This window comes from Rattus norvegicus, chromosome 7, assembly GCF_021556685.1.
Source record: "Rattus norvegicus strain SHRSP/BbbUtx chromosome 7, alternate assembly SHRSP_T2T, whole genome shotgun sequence".
Classification (NCBI taxonomy): domain Eukaryota; kingdom Metazoa; phylum Chordata; class Mammalia; order Rodentia; family Muridae; genus Rattus; species Rattus norvegicus.
Window position 1 is genome coordinate 44672270 of NC_141540.1, and position 18952 is coordinate 44691221.

General features: G+C 40.1%; 1 protein-coding gene across 2 annotated transcripts in view; it reads left to right on the forward strand.

Moving 5' to 3' along the window:
• Positions 1-17937, forward strand: part of Kitlg (KIT ligand) — an 81163-nt gene extending 63226 nt beyond the window's left edge. For both annotated transcript variants that reach the window (NM_021843.4, NM_021844.2), the window contains 4 exon segments: positions 4656-4765; positions 5379-5446; positions 6408-6483; positions 13596-17937. In NM_021843.4, the coding sequence (NP_068615.1) occupies positions 4656-4765; positions 5379-5446; positions 6408-6447 (218 nt within the window). In that variant the 3' untranslated portion in view covers positions 6448-6483; positions 13596-17937.
• Positions 17938-18952: the final 1015 nt, after the last annotated feature.

The window sequence follows — 18952 nt, forward strand, 5'->3', positions numbered from 1 at the left end:
CTGCTCTCAGGATGGACTTCTGAAAGCGGAAATTGTGAACTGCATGCATATAACATATCAGATCTGACAAATTTCACAAAGGGACTGGTACTCAAGGGACCAGGCCTGGTACTCGTTTGTCATATTTTTCTTTGTCTACTCATCGAAGGAGCCACCTTTAGCATCTCTGAAACTCTGTTTCTGTTTTCTTGATATTAATATTTACTATTTTCATCCTCAACACTTTGCTTTTAACTCACTCAACCTGTCTTAAGTTGGAATAATGAAATTGTTGACTTTAAGCTAATTTCTTTCCTTAAAGGGGAAAAAATATGCTGCTGTACTGCTGATAACTGAGTCACACACATTTTTGTACCTTGTCTTTCGAAAGTATGCATGCGTGCATTGTTTTGTTCTTTTTTTTGTTTTGTTTTGTTTTGTTTTGTTTTTCTGTGAGCAAATTCTTAATACATAACCAGGCTGACCTCAAATTTGCAATCAGCCTGCCTCGGCCTCTGAAGCACTGTGATTACAGCCACGTGGTACCACACCCAGCTGTCTTGGGTATTACAAATCTTCCTATTTCAGGCCATTGTGACTGAACTTGGATCTGTGGGCTTTTCCACTTGTTTCTTGCTCTGGTTTTTATCCTGTTTCTTGATTTGAGCCCCGTTCTTCTGAGAGATCCATTTTCCTTTCTATTTGAGCTTCAATATCTTTTCATGTTATTTATAGTGACTTTAGGTACTAAAATAAGCATTTCTCCTTGTAATGTTTTTCTTAGAGTTAATATTGGTGCCTTGGTTGGTGCACTTCAAAAAAAACATGGACCTTCCTTGAAGCCATAAACTCCCATATTTAGCTTTCAAAGGGTTGTTCGAAGCAACTCTATATCCTTTCAAGTAGAAAAATATATGTCACATTGTATGTTACTTTCCTAACATTCTTTACTCGGTCCACCCTTCTGACCTGGGGTTAACTCTTCAGGAAGTAACCCCTTTAGCATTTGAGTAATACAGATTGGCAACAAATCTCTTTTCTTTGAGAAATGTATACAATTTGCTGCACGCACAGGATGTTTTTTTTTTTTTTTTACTAGATAGCAAGTTCTAGGTTAGTAAAACTTTCTTGTCTTCCTTTAAAGACACCATGACATTGTCTTCCAAAGATATTGAACTTGAAATACAAAAATCACCGCTTGTATCGTTTTTCTCCGTGTTTTTGAGCAATGTGAAAGATGATGTATAATAGGTGATTTTTTCTTTGTACTCATTTTTCTTGATTTTTGTCTAGAGTCTTGAATTTCCAAGTTTTACTTTTTTCTAATCTCAAAGCTATGTCATAAGTTTGGTCATAGTCTTCCCAGACTAGAGAAGCCAAATAAATGCTAGATAATGAACCACGAATGGGTCTCACTTTTATATTTCTTTCTTTTTAGCAATTACTCATTTGTACTGTTTATGAGGTAATTTGTGAAAATAGGAGTTTCATATACTATGTTGAGAATTATAATTGTGGAGTTGGAGAAAGCTACCACCATCACCATTAGAAGCAACAGAATGTCCTAACTTACCAACTACAAACAAACAAACAAAAACAAACAAACCTGGATGCAAAACCCAATACTATTTAATTCTTAACTTATTAATTTATTTTGCAAGGTGGACATCCTTTTATAGTTTTCCTCCCCTATCTCATCCTTGTTTATTTTGCTGTTTCTTCTTTTGTTTGTAAAACACAGGTCTTACATGTCACAGCTTGGCTAGGTAGAATGCCACTCAGAAGTTGATACCAATGCATAAAGCAATCTACTGTGGCGCTCACATTCATATCGAAGAATGTGATACCTAATAGGAATCGTCATAGAAGTTTTTGAAATGTGTTTTTTACTCATAGCATAAAGAAAATTAAACTGGGGAAGAGTGGTCAGGAGAACTTGAGAAAAGCATTGTAATTTGGTGGGATAAGTCTTATAAGTTGTGACAATCAGAGGACCAAGACTTATGAAAGATGTGAATATCTGGGGTTAGGGGATGGGGAGGAGAAATGGAATAATATATAGGAGTATTATTTCTACGAATGAGATTATACTTACAGACTAAATGGCATTCTTTATTCTCAAAACACTCACGCTTGAGAGCCTCTTAAACAGTATTGAAGTAGTATGGTGCATGGTTTTTTAGCACATCTAGAGATCTGTTGTCCCTCAGAATAACTGGACACATAATAGCATGACGGGTGACCATGGACAAGCTGCTTAAGCTTTGTAAATCCTTTGTCAATCAGTACGTAATAATTCCCTTTTCATGGGACTTCTGTGAATTTAAACACGTTAGTATGCATGTGCATGGGCCATTCTTAATGGTTAGTAAGAGTTAATCATCAACTTTGAAGGCGACTAGATGCTGTGGGACAATGAAATGGTGGACCAGTGACAGAACCATTTGGGATCTGAATCATTTGCCTGTTTCCTAAGTGCCGAGAGAGGCATTGTCATGGAGTCCTTAAGCAGTCTAACTCCCTAAAAAGAAACTCAGCAAGATCAACATCGTTTTCTTTGTTCTGGTGTTTTCCAGATGTTGACTGGTATGATTTGTAACAACTATACGCTGTGTCACTCATGGACAGGTTTTAGTAATAAGGAGACACAATCCTTGCCTTAATGACCCAGGGATAAAGGATGACTCAGGTGCTGTCCAGATCAGTTCTTTTTCCCACAAGGTCTTGGCAGACGATTGCTGTATAAAGCAAGGGAGTTCTGTAATCTTCGTGGGCTTTGGTTCAAATACCCTTCATGCGGGTTCTGATGCATCCAGTTCTGGTGGAAAGGCCTATTAGAGGTGTTGTAGATGATGTTAGCAAGCCTTTATGGGTAAAGCTGTCCCCTCACTCTCAGCATTCTTGGCATGACTGGAAGAACTGAGGCCAGGTTTGCAAGCGTGAAGTAAGAGAAGCCGAGATGAGCTCTAGAGAAGGACCATCGACCATCGCCCAGGTCTTTTCTTCCCCTTGTTTTTAGGGCCGCTCTCTCTTCCTTTCCCACAGAAGGAATGTTGTTGTGTTTTAGACTCTACGACTTGTGTTGACCAGTAGTTCCAGGGCGAACGGTCCCAGTAGATAGTGGTGGCCACGGGAGGTTGTCCGTCAAAGGGATACAAGCACAAATAGCCAACTTATTTGCTCGCAGACAGTGAAATTCCTAAAGTGACAGCAATTGCTCGTGATGTACATCAATACTTCAGTTACCCTCCGTCTCCTCGCGACTTGGGGAGCTATTTTGCTTTGGAGCGATAAATGACTATTGGTTCTCAATTTGGGATGCCTAAAACATGTCTGTCCTGAGGCTGTATGATAGAACTATTCATTTTGCCGTGAGGAGTCAGTTTATTATTGTGTAAGTGGATGACACAACTTCGAACGACTCTCCACACACAATCCCTGCGTCTCATACGGAGCACCCATCCCTAAGCAGTCCCTCTAACACGCACATGCGCACGAGCTCACAACAAACGTGATTTGGGGAGGACAGGAAATAGAGAGTTAGGAAATCCCCTCCCCGTCATCCACATGTACTGGTAGATACAATTTACTTCTTACTTCCTAGAATAAACCTGTGAGTTTCCCCCCTTATCAACATGGGGTGCACATACAATTGGATCTGTTCCTCTCTAGTAATCACTTAGAGGGATGTTAGTAAGTAATTGTCAGCTCACCTTGTGACTCAGTACCGTTCCAAGGTTACCTAAAAGCGGTCACTCTACCTTGATCCCGTTTTAATTTGTGTCCCGTAGTTGTTGAAAAATGTCTAATTTCTTTGAAAGGGAATTTCAGGCTAGCAAATGCGCCACTGTTTCCAAATAGCTAAATTGTTTTTTTGCAATGAGTCCTATGTCTGTCTTACTTTGGGAGAAAGACCATTGTGGGACTCATTCACCTTCTCAAGGAAAGGTGAACCAGGGTAAAGGAAGGTATCAACAGTCAGGGCCATTTATTTTTGTCGCTAAGGTGTTATTTTCATGCAGGGTGACACTGTTGGCTTTAGTCATTCTTCAGAGGAGTTTCAAATTTTCCCATGTAAGATGTAAAAAAAAAAAAAAAAATCCTGCTCCCCTGTGTGTACTGAGGTTGTGAACGAGCAAAGAGCCACAATGTTAAGGCTGCTTAAAGTGCTTTACCTGCAGCGTGCATTTATTGATTTGCTGTCTGCAACAGGCTAACCCTAGCTGGATGCATGCAGGATCTGATCCATCTTTCGAGGTTCCTTTAAATTGGGGGGGGGGTCAGAATGCTAAAAGCAAGAAAGCTAAATAATATTAAGATAATCGATGAGAGAGGAAAGATTTGCTTGATGGTAGAAGTCTTTTCTGCTCAGGAATGTATCAAGCCTGGATTCCAAACATGCATGAACCTTCGCTGTGTCAAGTCTCTTCCTGCCTGTTGGGTTTCTTCCTTTTTTTTTTTTTTTTTTTTTTAATTTTAAATGCCTCTGTCTCTTAGAGACTACATGAACTTATACTGCTTGCAAAACCAAAATTGAGCAGACAACGCCGCTTGTTTGAAAACTGTAAAAGGCTGTGCACATCATTACAGAGTCCTTGGGGAGCAGCCACAATCTAATAGCCAGACCTCTAGAATAGAGCCGATTTTTTTCACCACCATGTTCTTTTGAATTGTAGGGAAAGCCGCAAAGTCCCCTGAAGACCCGGGCCTACAATGGACAGCAATGGCACTGCCGGCTCTCATTTCGCTTGTAATTGGCTTTGCTTTTGGAGCCTTATACTGGAAGGTGAGCATTATTATTCTTTCTACCCCATCATCAACTTTATATACTTGTTTTTCATATATATATATATGAAAGACAGAGACACTTCTCTTAATGGTTCTATTGAAGAAACGATTGTTCTTGCTATAACACAGGGCCTCTCAAAGACATTCAAACTTTAGGAAAGATTCCACCATTGTGCCCCCTATTACAGAGTAGACACACTTAAGGGATGGGGCCCAGTTTCATGGTCTGAATTCAATACAAAAAGAAAGAAAATATATTGAGAATCCTATGTTTAAAAGCCAAACAGACATCCCTTTATGTGGCTGCCAGTTTGAATGCCCTCTCTTTGATGCCTTACTGGTCTGTCTAAAATTCTGAGTATGCCAAATCATTATGACTCAGCTTTAAGAAGCATCTTTTTTAACGTGATGGCTGTTTATAGAACAGCCCGCGAATGTTGAGCTGACCATGCTTTCACGGACACACCCCGAAATCTCTTGATTGCTAAAGAGAAAGCACCCGTGAGAGCGGTTCAGTTGGCTTTCACGGTAACAGTGTAGACCACTGACCTCAAGCACTGCAGCAGTCACTGGTGTCTCTACAATAGGTGTCACTGTTTTTGTTTTTCCAGAAGAAACAGTCAAGTCTTACAAGGGCAGTTGAAAATATACAGATTAATGAAGAGGATAATGAGATAAGGTATTTTGTTCTCCTAACTGTGTGCTCAAATAAGCTCGGTGTCGTCCTTTCTCATGCTGTGCATACGCGTGAATCTGACATCTTTAGGGAGGTGTTCCTGGCCGCTCCTCCCATTCAGTGTGCTCCAGATCTCCTGCAACTTCTGGCCTTCCACTGTGTCTCCAATCGTACGTCTTTACCTGTGAATTACTGTCTGGGAAGGCACATTTGCCTCTGTCCCCTTTTCTACAGAGTCCTCAGGTCCTTTGGAGATAACCTTTCTTCACCTGTGTCTGGTGTCTGTATTATGTGTTGTCTGAGTCGCGATGACCACACTCCTTTTATCTTCAGCTCTTGTAAACACACTCTCTGCCATGTTATTTCTTAAATCTCTGTTTGAGGTGCTACTTCTTGTTCAAAACGCTGTCCGTGGCTTTCCCCTGCGGCCCTGGATATAACTTTTCACTTCATTCTGCTTTTCACATCCTTTAGTTTTCTCCAAGGAATTTGGTATTCTACCTAAAGCTAAATAAATAAAGCCATTATTTTAAAATGTTTCCCAACCTACTGTAACTGACCATGATGCTTCTTCCACCATTCCCTCCAGCACTTTGTTTTGTACCTTCGATTATAATTTTCAGCATGGTATTTTCTCTTACTATATCTGTCAGCACACGCACACACACACACACACACACACACACACACACACGCCCAGGCCCACACACGAAGCATATAAGCATTTTCAGTGTAATTTTTAAAGTACGTCAGCAGATAATATCAACACGAAATCATCTTTCTTCCCTCTAGGACAGGCAGGAAGAAGCTTCTTATGTATATAGGTCATCCCCACCCCAACACCCCCAGCAATCTTTTGCTACTCTATTTGCTTCATTTCTAGAATAGTTTCTTAGAATATCTGGTTCTTGATGTGCTTTAGAATTTGTCCAAGACAAAAAGGATTTTTCTTATTGTTTTTCAGTATGTTGCAACAGAAAGAGAGAGAGTTTCAAGAGGTGTAATTGTGGATGTATCAACATTGTTACCTTCGCACAGTGGTAAGTTGTTGGAAATCATAGAAAATCTTTTTTTTTATTGGTTATTTTGTTTATTTATATTTCAAATGTTACCCCCCTTCTTGGTTTCCCCTCTGAAAACTTCCTGTTCCACCCTCCTCCCCTGGCTCCCCCACCCACCCACCCACCCACTCTCACCCCACCACCCTATTATTTTCCTAAGCTGGGGCATCAAGCCTTCACAGGACACAGGGCTTCCCATCCCATAAATGCCAGATAAGGCCATGGGTTCCTCCATTCTTTGGTTGGTGGTTTAGTCCCTGGGAGCTCTGGGGGATCTGGTTGATTGATATTGTTGTTCTTCCTCTGGGGTTGCAGGCCCCTTCAGCCTCTTCTGTCCTTCCCCTAACTCCTCCATTGGGGTTCCTGAGCTCAGTCAGATGGTTGGCTGCAAGGCAGACATTTAGAAACAAACTGTATTTTTATGTCCTTGATAGGACTGGTTGCTAAATGGTAGATTAAGTTGTTACACAGTTGAATCCTGAGCCTCTGACTGGCAAATCTCAGGTTTTGAAAGGTGGGTAGTGTTGGTCCCTATTAGTGAATTCCTTTTAGATGGGAGATGGTGTGAAACATTAATCATCGATTGCTAACGTGGAGTCAGAGTGAACAGCAAATTAGGAATAAAAAATAAAGAAACGATAAACACAACCAATTCTAATTAGCTGTGCCCACTATCAAATGATAGCGACCCACTTGCTAGATATTTAATAAAGAGGGGGGGAAAAAAGCCAAAGAGTTTTCCCACCATTAAAAAAAAAATAGTCAGCATCTTATCGCCAGAATAAAATGTTCAAGTCAAAAGGCCACGTGATGAAGGGCTGCTCATACACACACGCTATCCCAGCCAGATACCTGATGTGACTGTGTGATTTGGGGTGGGGTCTCCTTTGCAAGAAAGGTGAATAGGGGTTGGGTGGAACCGGCCGATGCTTCTTATCGCTCACACCATCTTCCTTCCCTGCTCTGAGGCACAGACGTGGTTGGAGGGACACCTGGAAAGCTATCAGCTTGATCCACTATCAGTTCAACCTTTGACTCCCTTTTCCCTCTGGTACCTGGTCATTAATGACTGCCCACCCTCGCCTGCGTTTCCCACAGCTGGCAAGGATGCCTGCTCCTCACCCAGGAGCCTCTGTTCTTCCCGCACACCTTACTTCTGATAGAGTATGTGTTGAACTGTTGTCTCCTTTCCCTGCAGGTCTGTGTCCTCTCGGCTGTCATTCTGTCCCAGATTCCAAAATTATCTCTAGACTAAATCTTCCCAGGGGTACCCGGGTCATAGTCTCTGCCTATTGCTCTAATAACTCGCTTTGATTGGCACGAAAGACCATTTTTCACAGCTGGGCTTACCATGAGATGATAATTGCTCCATATACGTACGGCTTTTGCCTTCAGCCGTCCCTGTGACTGTCATGTGCACCAGGACTATGATCCTCTTATCCCAACCCATCTTAGGTTCTCCGGGCTCATCCCTGCCCCCATCCCCGTCTAACACTAAAAGTACGTCGACTCTTCATTATTTCCTAAAACAGTATTCTCGGAGCTGAAGTTATTGTTCATTCTAGAAACCCCGGTCTCTGCCACTGAACCCCTGCACAAGCCACAGCTTTCCTTTTCTGGATCTGCAATTTCAGTTCTTTTATGCCAGTTATTCACATGTCACATCTTGAGTGATTGATGGCACCTTAAAAGCTCCGATGATATCCGATCTTGTTTGGTTTGGGGATTTCGTTTCAGCGATCCTGTGGTTTTGATGATGGCGCTTGCCCTGTGACATTTGGATTGTGATGCGGAACCCAAGCCACTTGCTTAGGAGGAAAAGAATTGATGACAGTTTAGAGCAAACATAATCAAGTGATGTATAAGTACTTCAGCTAGTCTCATAACATGCAAAGACAGGAGCTGGATTGGTCCAGTTTGCACCTTATTCCTAGCACTGAGCTCATAGCACGGATAAAATGGACTCTGTGTGAAAGTTTGTTGACTGAGTGAATCAGTGTGTCTTAAATCAATTTAACCAAGTCAAAGAGTGAATATTACAAAGGTAATTCTCCAAAGGAAATAAAATTTGAAGACAAAAAAAAAGTAACCTTTTTAAAATAAGGAAACAATGCAAAAAGAACTAAATGATGAACCAGAAACAGGAGAAATTTCCATTTAAAAAAATGCTAAAGTTGCATTGATTGGACATGAAACACGAAAGTATTTATATTACATTAAAAACTGTCTTTGTTACCTAGATGATATTAACTGTCTATACAGAACTCATGAAGTGGGTTGTATGCAGTACAGATTAAAAGAGAGAAGTAGAGTGGAGGTAACTTACATTAAAAGCTTCATCAATACTGTTTCCTTATAGGGATACTGTATTCTTTATTCTTCTCACCATGTTACTCCAACAAGCTGTAAAAGGGACTCTGGTGTGTGCAAGATGGCATAGCACAGTTGTGTCCTCCTTGTAATTGTGGCTTACAAAGGGAATTACTACAGAACTGTTTTTTTTTTTTAAGTAAATACATTTACGAAGCTCAAAAATAACTAATGGACTTTGCAAAGGACCCACAGTAAGAAGTTAGAGATGAGACCACCGCTTATAGAAGATCTGAATTTGTCACATCCCTTGGACATTGATGTGGACAGCTGGAACAGTAGACTAGAATTTGAGAGTCATCTACGCAGAATCTTACTTGAAACCTTGGGGGGAAACACTATTACCTCAAAGAGAAGGCTGGCTAATGGGAAATAACATGTATTTGTTTGTTCATTTAATTACTCTCCGTTGCCTTTCCATGGTAGGAGGAAGTAAGTTACTATAATTTCAAAAATATTTAAACTCACACATATAATTTCAATATATACAACTTTAAGGGTTGTGCTGGGCCCACCCACATGCAATCTCTCTTTGACCGGGTGGAGAAATCTATGTCGAGAAGAGAAAGCTTGGTTCTATCATTGATAGAGGTGGTGTTTACACTACATACATCAAATGGCGGGTGATAGGATTTTATTAGCAATAGAAAGGGTTAAAGTGGATACTGTGCATGGCATGGACAGAGGAAGATCTCAGAGTACAAACTGTGCTCCAAAGCTCCAGAAGTTGTACAAATTGACTCCAAGGAAAGTCACACATACACACACACACACACACACACACACACACACACACACACACACACACACACACACGGTGTCTTAGTTCGAGTTACTGTTGTTATGAGGAAACACCCTGACTAAAAAAAGCAGGTTGGGGAGGAAAAGGTTTATTTGGCTTCTACTTCCATATCACTGTTCATCATCAAAGGAAGTCAGGGCAGGAACTCAAACAGGGCAGGAATCAGTAGGCAGGAGCTGATGCAGAGGTCATGGAGGGGTGCCGCTCACTGGCTTGTTCCTCATGGTTTGCTTGGCCCGCTTTCTTATGGAACACAGGACTACCAGCCCAGGGGTGGCACCAGCCACAATGGGCTGAGGTCCTCCCCTATCAAAGACTATAAGAAAATGTCTTACAGGCTTGCTTACAGCCTGAGGCATTTTCTTAGTTGAGGTTCTCTCCTCTTGGATGACTTTAGCCTGTGTCAAGTTAACACAAAACTATCCAGCGCACAGGGTCAGAAAGAGGGGACATCAGTTTGAAAGCAGGTTTGAATTCTAGAAATTATAGTTTATATCCTATTAAGTAATCTAATAAAAGCTGTTTGAGGGGTTAGAAAAGCACTAACTATCCATCAAAGCAGTCTTAGGAAAAATCATCAGATGCTGGTATGACCAGGAGGGATAGAGGGAGAGGTTATACTCAGAAGAGTTGTCTCCCATTCAGATGGGAGAGAATGAGAACTAGGGTCAGGGCCATCGTCCATTCTTAAATTCCCACTTTGGAGACATTGCCGTAGAAGAATCAGCCAGTCTTTACTGGTAGACTGTGCAGCCTCATGAGTCTCAGAGATGATTGGGAATTTAAGAATGGATGATGGTGTTATTAAAAGAAATGAGATGTCTGGAGTCGAGAGAGGGAACTGATGATAAGTATTGATAGTTCTGAGATGTTATTACACGTAGTGACATCAAATGGAGGACATCACTTGGGGCTGGGACAGTAGACTAGAATTTGAGAGTCATCTATGCAGAATCTTACTTGAAACCTTGGGGAAAATGCTGTTACCTCAAAGAGAAGGCTGGCTGATGGGAAATAATATGTATTTGTTTGTTCATTTAGTTACTTTCCGTTGCCTTTCCATGGTAGGAGGAAGTAAGCTATTATAATTTCAAAAATATTTAAACTCACACATATAATTTCAATGTATACAACTTTAAGTGTTTTCGAAGTCGTAACATGCAACATATATTTTTATATGCTATATGCTATAATTTACATATATTATACATTATAATTTATGTATCCACAAACACACATATAAGTAGAAAGTCGTAAAGAAGATTGAAAACAGAGCACAACATAAGTTTTCCTGTAGATCTGAACTACAGTGGGAGAAATAGGTCTGAGACTTGGTAGGAGGAGAAGCTTAAGGTAAGCCTGGACATTTAGGGCACAGTCTTTGAAATGGTAGGTAAGTAGTCATTGAGACCCCGATCGCTTTTGATATTTTTAAAGTTGTGTGGTGAGCTTTCTTTTGCTCCTGCATTATAGAGTCAAGGTCTAGAAAAGGTTCGCCAAGTCCTGAGTTCAAGCCTTAGCTCTGCAAATAGCTGTAGGACACTAGATGATTCAGGATCTGATAACCTCTATATTTTCATAAGAAGGCATATAGCATCTGTTGACCTATCAGCCTGGGTACCACACTTAACAGCAGTATCATCATACAATACCGTATAATATAGTCTAGTTGTGTAGTGAGTTAACCCACCTAGATTTGTAGACATACATAAATATTGTGTATAACAAAATCCCCTAACGACTTGTTTGTAAGAAGGCATCCCCCTCATTAAGCAATATATCACCGTATGGGATAACAGCATTCGTTCTGTTTACATCATGACCGTGTTGCCAAATCCAAACTATCATTCTAAAGAGATGTAACTTTGCTCTATGGGAAAAATTGCTGCCAGCCTTCAATTTCATTTTCTTTGCTTTGGTGACTCAAGAACAAAAAATTCAAAATAGATTTCCAATCCTGTTTCTCTATGGGCGATTAACTCTAGAATTTCAAATTACGCATAGCTTCCTCGCTTCCCGTGTTTCCGATCTGCTTGTCTCAGGACGCTCTATTTTTAAAACATTGATTTCTGAAATTTTCTTTTAACCCCTCTCCATTGATCTGTATGGGTTTCATTTTGCTTGCCTAAATTACGGGAACGCAGAACTACATGAGCATTCAGTGCTTGAACACCAGCACTGAAAAACTAAAACAAAGTATGGCTTTCGTGTTTCTCCAAGTACAATAAGATAGAGGAAGGCCAAAAGAATTCCTCGACGTGTGGTGCCAGGATTTCAGTTATTCTCCCTTGGAGTAGAGAGGCCGAGTATGAGCTTGCTGCCTTGGTGAGAAGTGACTATTAGAGCGTAGCTCGGCAGCCAGGATCCTGGAGCTGCTCAGAGATGAGCCTGGTGGTCTCTCCCCTGCCTCTCCACCTTCTGCAGATATGAGTCCTAGGCCACTCCATCCGGCTCCCTCTCTGCACCTTGCAGACGCTACCTTGGGCTGCCAATGCCCGTTTTTCATCGTCTCTCTCCTAGTCCATGCTAGAGAACTTCCAAGTTACATAGATTGCTCACCCTCCGGTCACAGAATGAGACAAGTGGTGCTGCGGTAGAATGAAGGCAGAACGATACATTTTTTTTCTCTCCTCCTGCATGTGTGCTTATGTGCGTGTGTGCCCGTTGAGACAAGAGAACAACTCTGTCGGTCTCAGGGTGCCATCCTCCATCTTGGCTTTTGAGACATCTTTTATCAGCTTGGAGCTTACCAACACATCTGGGCTGGTTGACCAGCGATCCTCAGGGATCTACCTGTCTCTGCCTCGGTCTCTGTAGTGTTGTACTATCACATCTAGATTGTTTTTCAAATTTAAATGTTATTTTTATTAGCTTACATTAAAAAAATGGATTTCAGGATGGCTGTGTGTGTGTGTGTGTGTGTGTGTGTGTGTGTGTGTGTGTGTGTGTGTATCATTTCTCCGACCTTCCTGTAGCTTACCACTTTTCTTTAATAGAAAAAACTACATTTTTTATAAAGATACCTTTGATTTTTATAGCACATCAAGAAATACGTACTAAACCCAAGTAGAATATGCTTACCTCGTAACCCCACCCCCTGCCCTGCCCATCATCTCTTCCTCTCTCACCGCTCTTTTGTGTCCTCTTCTCTACTCCAAACCTTTCCTTCCTCATCACCTGTTTTCACCTTCTCTTGGTTTCCTTTGCAGCTTCTCAGGCTTTATCCACACTTACACTCGTGTGTGTGTGTGTGTGTGTGTACATTACATGATAGGATCTGCACATAAGGCACACAAGAGACCACATGTTGGTTTGTCTTTTGTTTTTTTCTGAGTTTGGGCTCACCTCACTTAGTATTATACATTCTAGATCCAAGCATTTCCCTGCCAATTTATCTTAATTTACCTCTCCTTTGTGACTGACTAGAAGTCTATCGTGAATATGTAGCACATTTCATTATCCACCCGCCTGCTAATGGACCCACAGGCTGCCTCCATTTTCTTGCTTGCATGCATAGATAAACAGGGAGATGTATCCATTCATATGTTCAAGAGATATTTGCTGCATGTAGATTATAGCATTATAATCTATATTATAATCTACACACGTGCCAGGCCCTGCTCTAAGAATTGTGTGGCAACAATGAAAGTAAATCTAGTCTTCCGGAACTTATTTTCTAATGAGAAGAAATAGACGACACACTATAAATAAGATCACCTGAGATAAAGTCTTCCCGAGGAGACACTGGCTAATCCTCACAGCTGATTACATAGTCCTCCCCAGTTCTTTGGGACTAAGTAGAACACACTTTATTAACTTGGTTTCTCATTCTGGGTTTTTATATGAATTTAGCTATTGGGGGTGAAAAAAGGAGGCAGAAAGACACATTTTAATCCCTCTCCTCTTTCTTCCTCTCTAGGCTGGTAACAGTTCATGTTTGCTTCATAAATGAAGCAGCTTTAAACAAATTCCTATTCCTGTCTCAAGTGACAGACCTCATCTTTACCTGTTCTTGCTACCCGTGACCTTGTATGGATGACTCAGAAGTTGGAGCAGAGTGTTTTGCTGTGAAACCTGCACTGAATTATCATCTGTAAAGAAGAAGTTGCACGGAGCAGGACTCTGAAGGTTTTGCAAGTGATGATGGGGACGAGAACACGTGTCCAGTCTACTTGCGCCATTCGCATGGCTTGGGAAATGTCTGAAGTGCTGAAAACCCGCCCAGCTTTGTTCATTAGTTAACAACCTGCAGCCCGTAGTTTAATTATGGTCTCTACAAGTAGATTTCAGCCTGGATAGTTGGGGGGGGAGGGGGCATTTTTTTTTTCACAAAGGGATGTAGAAAACAATTTAAAGAAACAGTAACTCCGTAGCATCAGCCACTGTATGGAGTTGAAAGCCATGGGGAGTATTTTTCTTTTTCTTTAGAGCAGGCTCATTCGTCTGCTCTGTAGTTATGGATTAACAAGAGCAGCCTAAATGTCAGCTCTTCCATGACGTAAGTCATGTGCATCATATCTGACTAGAAAGGTGGACATGGGTAGCTAGTTCTATCCAAGCAGTGGAGCCCGTGCTGAACTGCAGTATGATGCCACGGTGTATGGAAGATTCTCTGGAAGAGTCTTTACAGGAAAAAATTGTCAATGTGGACCAGCGGAAGAACATGCCAAGGAAGACATTTGGCTCCTAGTGAAGCCGGTCTTTTCCCTTGACAGTCACTCTAGAGTGTGTAAATCATGTTTGCAAAGATATAATGTGACACGTTTTATGTTTTGAAACTACTGCAGATTTGGGAGAAAATGCTGAATGTTTAAGGATTCCATTTTTTTTTCTAAATCCTGATGGGAGAGAATAAGAATGAATGATGGTATTTAGTACCTAAGATTAGAAATAGACACTTTATTCTAATATGGGAGTTGCAAACTAAGTCACTCGTATTCTGCAAGAGTGCAAGGAGTCAGAAAACATTAGTTATTTGCAGTATAACCATTATCTCTTTAAACATAGCCATTTATTTAAAATCTGGCACTCTGTATACATTAAGGTTTATGAAATGAAATAGAGAGAGCTTTTATGTATTTGTGCATGTCAGTTTGCTATTTAACATGTGTGACAGCATTTCTCATATTAGACAGAAATTGGCAGCGATTCCACGACGAACATTGCGCTTTCAAAGCAGAATTTACCACATGTGCTAGCGATGCCCCTGCTTGAACTATATTGAAAGCAATTGGCTAAAATCAAACTATGACTTTTCTTCTGCCTTTATTTTTGGTGAAGACTCTTTTCACCTACCCTAGACCTACGAAGTTTAAAGCTTTTCACACTATAACTTCATTCTTGCTAGTAGTTTTATTTGCCCAGTGCTAAAACCTTAAGACAAACCATTTTCAATGTAATGACACAGAAGTGCATGGAAACCTAACTGCTAGCTTCTATTCTGTCTTGGAGCTGCATGAAAAGTTGTAGCTTAAATGCTCAAAGCTCGTCCAAGTACAAACCCAGTACATGGTGGCTGCTCTTCTTTGTACCAAAGAGTTCAAATGGTTTCTATGGCTCCTTCTCTAATGCTCCGAGGTTCCTCCAATACTATCATTCCTGCAATATGAAGCCCCAAGACACTGTATTTACTTGTTTGAGCTCTCAGATTAGTCCAGGATAGAACTGATTAGGAATCAGTGAGAAATCAGCTCAGTTACTGAAAGGGCCTAGATTGTTGCTTGGCATTGATTGCTCTGAGAGTAAAAGTAGCAGGAGGGCACCATGAGTCACAGGTATAGGTGTATATAGGTTGAGCCTATTGTTACCTCTCAGTTTTGTGGCTTCGTTTATTTATCTGGTAGTTTCATTTTGCTCAGGCTTATGAAGATGCTATCTACTGGACTTGAGAGTACAATAAATAGACATTTCTACTCAAAGCTAGCAGTTGGATTTTAACACTCACAAGCCCGGTCTTAATCAGTAGCACTAAATAAACAAATTCAACAGGTCGTAGTATCGGACATGGTAGAAGGTGAACGACGTGTCTTGCGTATTAAACATGTCGGTTCACTGAGAATAACATAGATTGTCAATTTTTTTAAAAATGCTAAGGTTCAATAAAATGCATGAACAATAGGAAACTGCTGAACATTATTTTGAATGCTAGCTGCTTGGACATTAACTACGGCATATCTGCTTCCAGATTAAAAGTGCGTATCCTTCGCCTAGCGTATCTCATGTATGCTCTGAATATTTCTCTTAAATTATGAAAACCCCACAACTGAGAAGATAAAAGTATAAAATCACCCTTTAAATTGCCCATTTTTCTGAGAGTTCTCTTTTGTAATGTGTCCAGTTTGATTCTTGAAAAATGATCTAAGAAATCTGCAGCCTTGTGTCTCCTTGGTGGGAAGCAAGCCCATAGCAAGACTATTTGTGTGATCAGTGGGTAGTGTTAGAGCAGTCCTGGTTTTTGTATTGTTATCTAACATGCTTAACACACTGCCATGTTTTAATGAACCACAGAAGAACTGAAGCTTTCTATTAGTAATAAAAAAAAACCTTAAATTTTGCATTACAAAAAGTATTGCGTAGGAGAAAAAAATGAAAATACATAAAAGTATGTGTCCACGATGAAGTATGTACTTTGAGATAAGAATTAAACACACTTCGGTGAACTTTCACATGCTTTGAAAGAAACAATTTCACGTGCGTCGCAGAGTTTGGTACCCGAATTCAATCGAAGTTATAAATGAATGGAAGAATCTTTTGTGGAATCTTTGATTGTTTTCCACTCTGTTTCTCACAGTAGGTTTTGATTTCATGACTTAATTCTGATACGGAATCTTAGCTATCCTGTACACAGTGTTGAAGAAATATGTTTTTTAAATTAGGCAGTTAGGTGTAGGTGGGTGAACATTGAGAGAGATAGCCAGGAGGTTGGTCTACTTTGCCACAAATGGATATAATGTCCCCACTCTCTTTGGATCTCAGTGTTGTCTTTGTGTGTAGATAGGTCAGAGGTCACTCTTCTTCGGGAGTGAGCCCTTATGCCACACAGTTAACAAAGCAAAGAAAACAGCAAAAAGAATCCTAAAAAAAATACCTGGCTCTGGCTTCTGAACAATAGTTTGGACAATGAGAAGTCCTTGCTGTTTTAGTTTCTAGTGTAAATAGGGTCCATTAGTAAAAGTGAATTCAGTCTTAGGTCGGGTGGATTGGACAACCATTTACACATAAGATGGCTTTTATCTTTGCTTAAATAAATGTTTTGGGATCACCTCTGAAGAATCAAGACCAATAGTGCATTTTCATCATGAGGAGATACAAGATGTGTATAACATTTGGAAATGTGTCAGAGGGTAAATTTAAATGTTCTTGTTGTATTGAAAGCTAAGAACAAATAAATGTAGGGTGCTACTAAGGATCTTGGATGCCAAGAGATATTTTAAAGCCAATTTGTAAAAATGGTAATGCATAAATTCCATTTACAATTGGGGAATGTAGGACAAGACTTGTAAAGTAAGCCAGTTTATCTTTGAAACAGTATTGTGAAATTGGCTTTAAATATAGCCATTCCGATCAAAAATGTATTCATGAAGTCTGACTACACAACCCTTGGCACTGCCGTCCCACACAGTCTTTAAGGCCTTTGTCACGAGAGAATGACAGTATCTCATTCATAACTGGTGTGGGTTTAGGAGGGAGCCACACTAAGGTGAACATTTATGATCCCGGAATGTTTGTAAGCATTGTAGCTGCACAACTGCCATCTCCAAATATTTTCTTATAAGACTGTTTTTAGAAGAAGAAAATTGTCTAAAACAAGCAAAAACTATGGTATTTTCATTTACTCAATTTCTAGGCTAAAAGAGTTCACTAAATAACGTTTTCCAATCAAATTCCTATAGTCTTCTTCTCCAGTAGTCTAGGCATTAATATGTGATTATTGTGTCTCTCGGCCACTGTTTTTTTTAAGTCCATGGACTTGAGAAGTATTCCGACACTTATATGGCTTCACAGATATATTGCTAGTTCAGTCATAGATTGGAGTTTGCATATTGTAATGTAAGTGTTATGTCAACACTATTCTAAATAGTTTATGACTGAAGTTTAATTAAATAAAAGGTTGTAAAATGTGATGTGTATGTGTATATACTGTATGTGTACTTTTTAAAATAGGTATATGTCCTGACCCTTTTGATACAGGTTTGAATTTGAAATTACATTATATAAACATATACTTTATTGTTCTAAATAAAGAATTTTATGCACCATCATAAATCTGCCCTCTCATTTGATACCTTAAGGTCATTACATTATTAATAACATGGATAGGCATTTACTAAGTTAAAATTTATTTTTGTGTGCACCCTTGTCATCAAGAAGTATTTCATAGAGATGTAGATGCAGATGGATAAGAAGTTATTTTAATTCAATAAATAACTTTTGTAATAATAGGCAAAGGTAATCAAGATGAAATAATGAAAAGAGCTTTATAATGTAAGTTAGGAAGAGAAAAGAAACCCAGTATAATAGTTACTGTCACAATTGAAGTAAGTAGATGCTAAACTCAAGTCCAGTCAACATGTTCATGGCATACATAAGAAGTGAATACAGCAGGGGATGTTCTTGAAAAAGTTGGTTTTGGAGTTAAACCTTACAAGGATGAGTCATTCTCATACACCAATGCAAGAGGTGTAAAACTCTCCTGGCTTTTTCCATCTGGTCAAATAAGCATGTCCTTAGCATATATTGTTGACAAAAAGATATACAGAGAGATGAAACCTTTGGATGGGACAATAGGTAATAAAGACATGTTCTTAGTGACCACATCCATGTGTATTTTTGAGAAAATCATTGGCCTATTAAACTCACCATGGTGTCTGTGGTTTGGGCAGTATATAAACATCTTACTCAATCCTTGCCTAGCACTACCTGGAGACTACACAATGATGAATCTTGGTGTTGGTTTGCCTGGGGATAGAGTTGCCTTGGAAAATTACCATGGTGTGTCTGTAAGGACTTTCCAAGACAGTTTTAACTGATGCTGGAAAAGTCAACCTTGAATATGATGTGAGCTGCACCATAAAATGTTGGGTGGAGAGGTGGCATGTATCTCTCTGTTTCCCACCTGAAGACACTGAAGAGCCACTTCTCCACACCTGGAGGCATCGGAACTGCACTCCTGGAGAGCCTTGATAAACCCTGCCTACGTCACAGCCACAAAAGTTCCTAATGCAGAACAGGGATACCAAAAGGAAGTGCCGTTGCGGCAAACACAACCAAATGGTG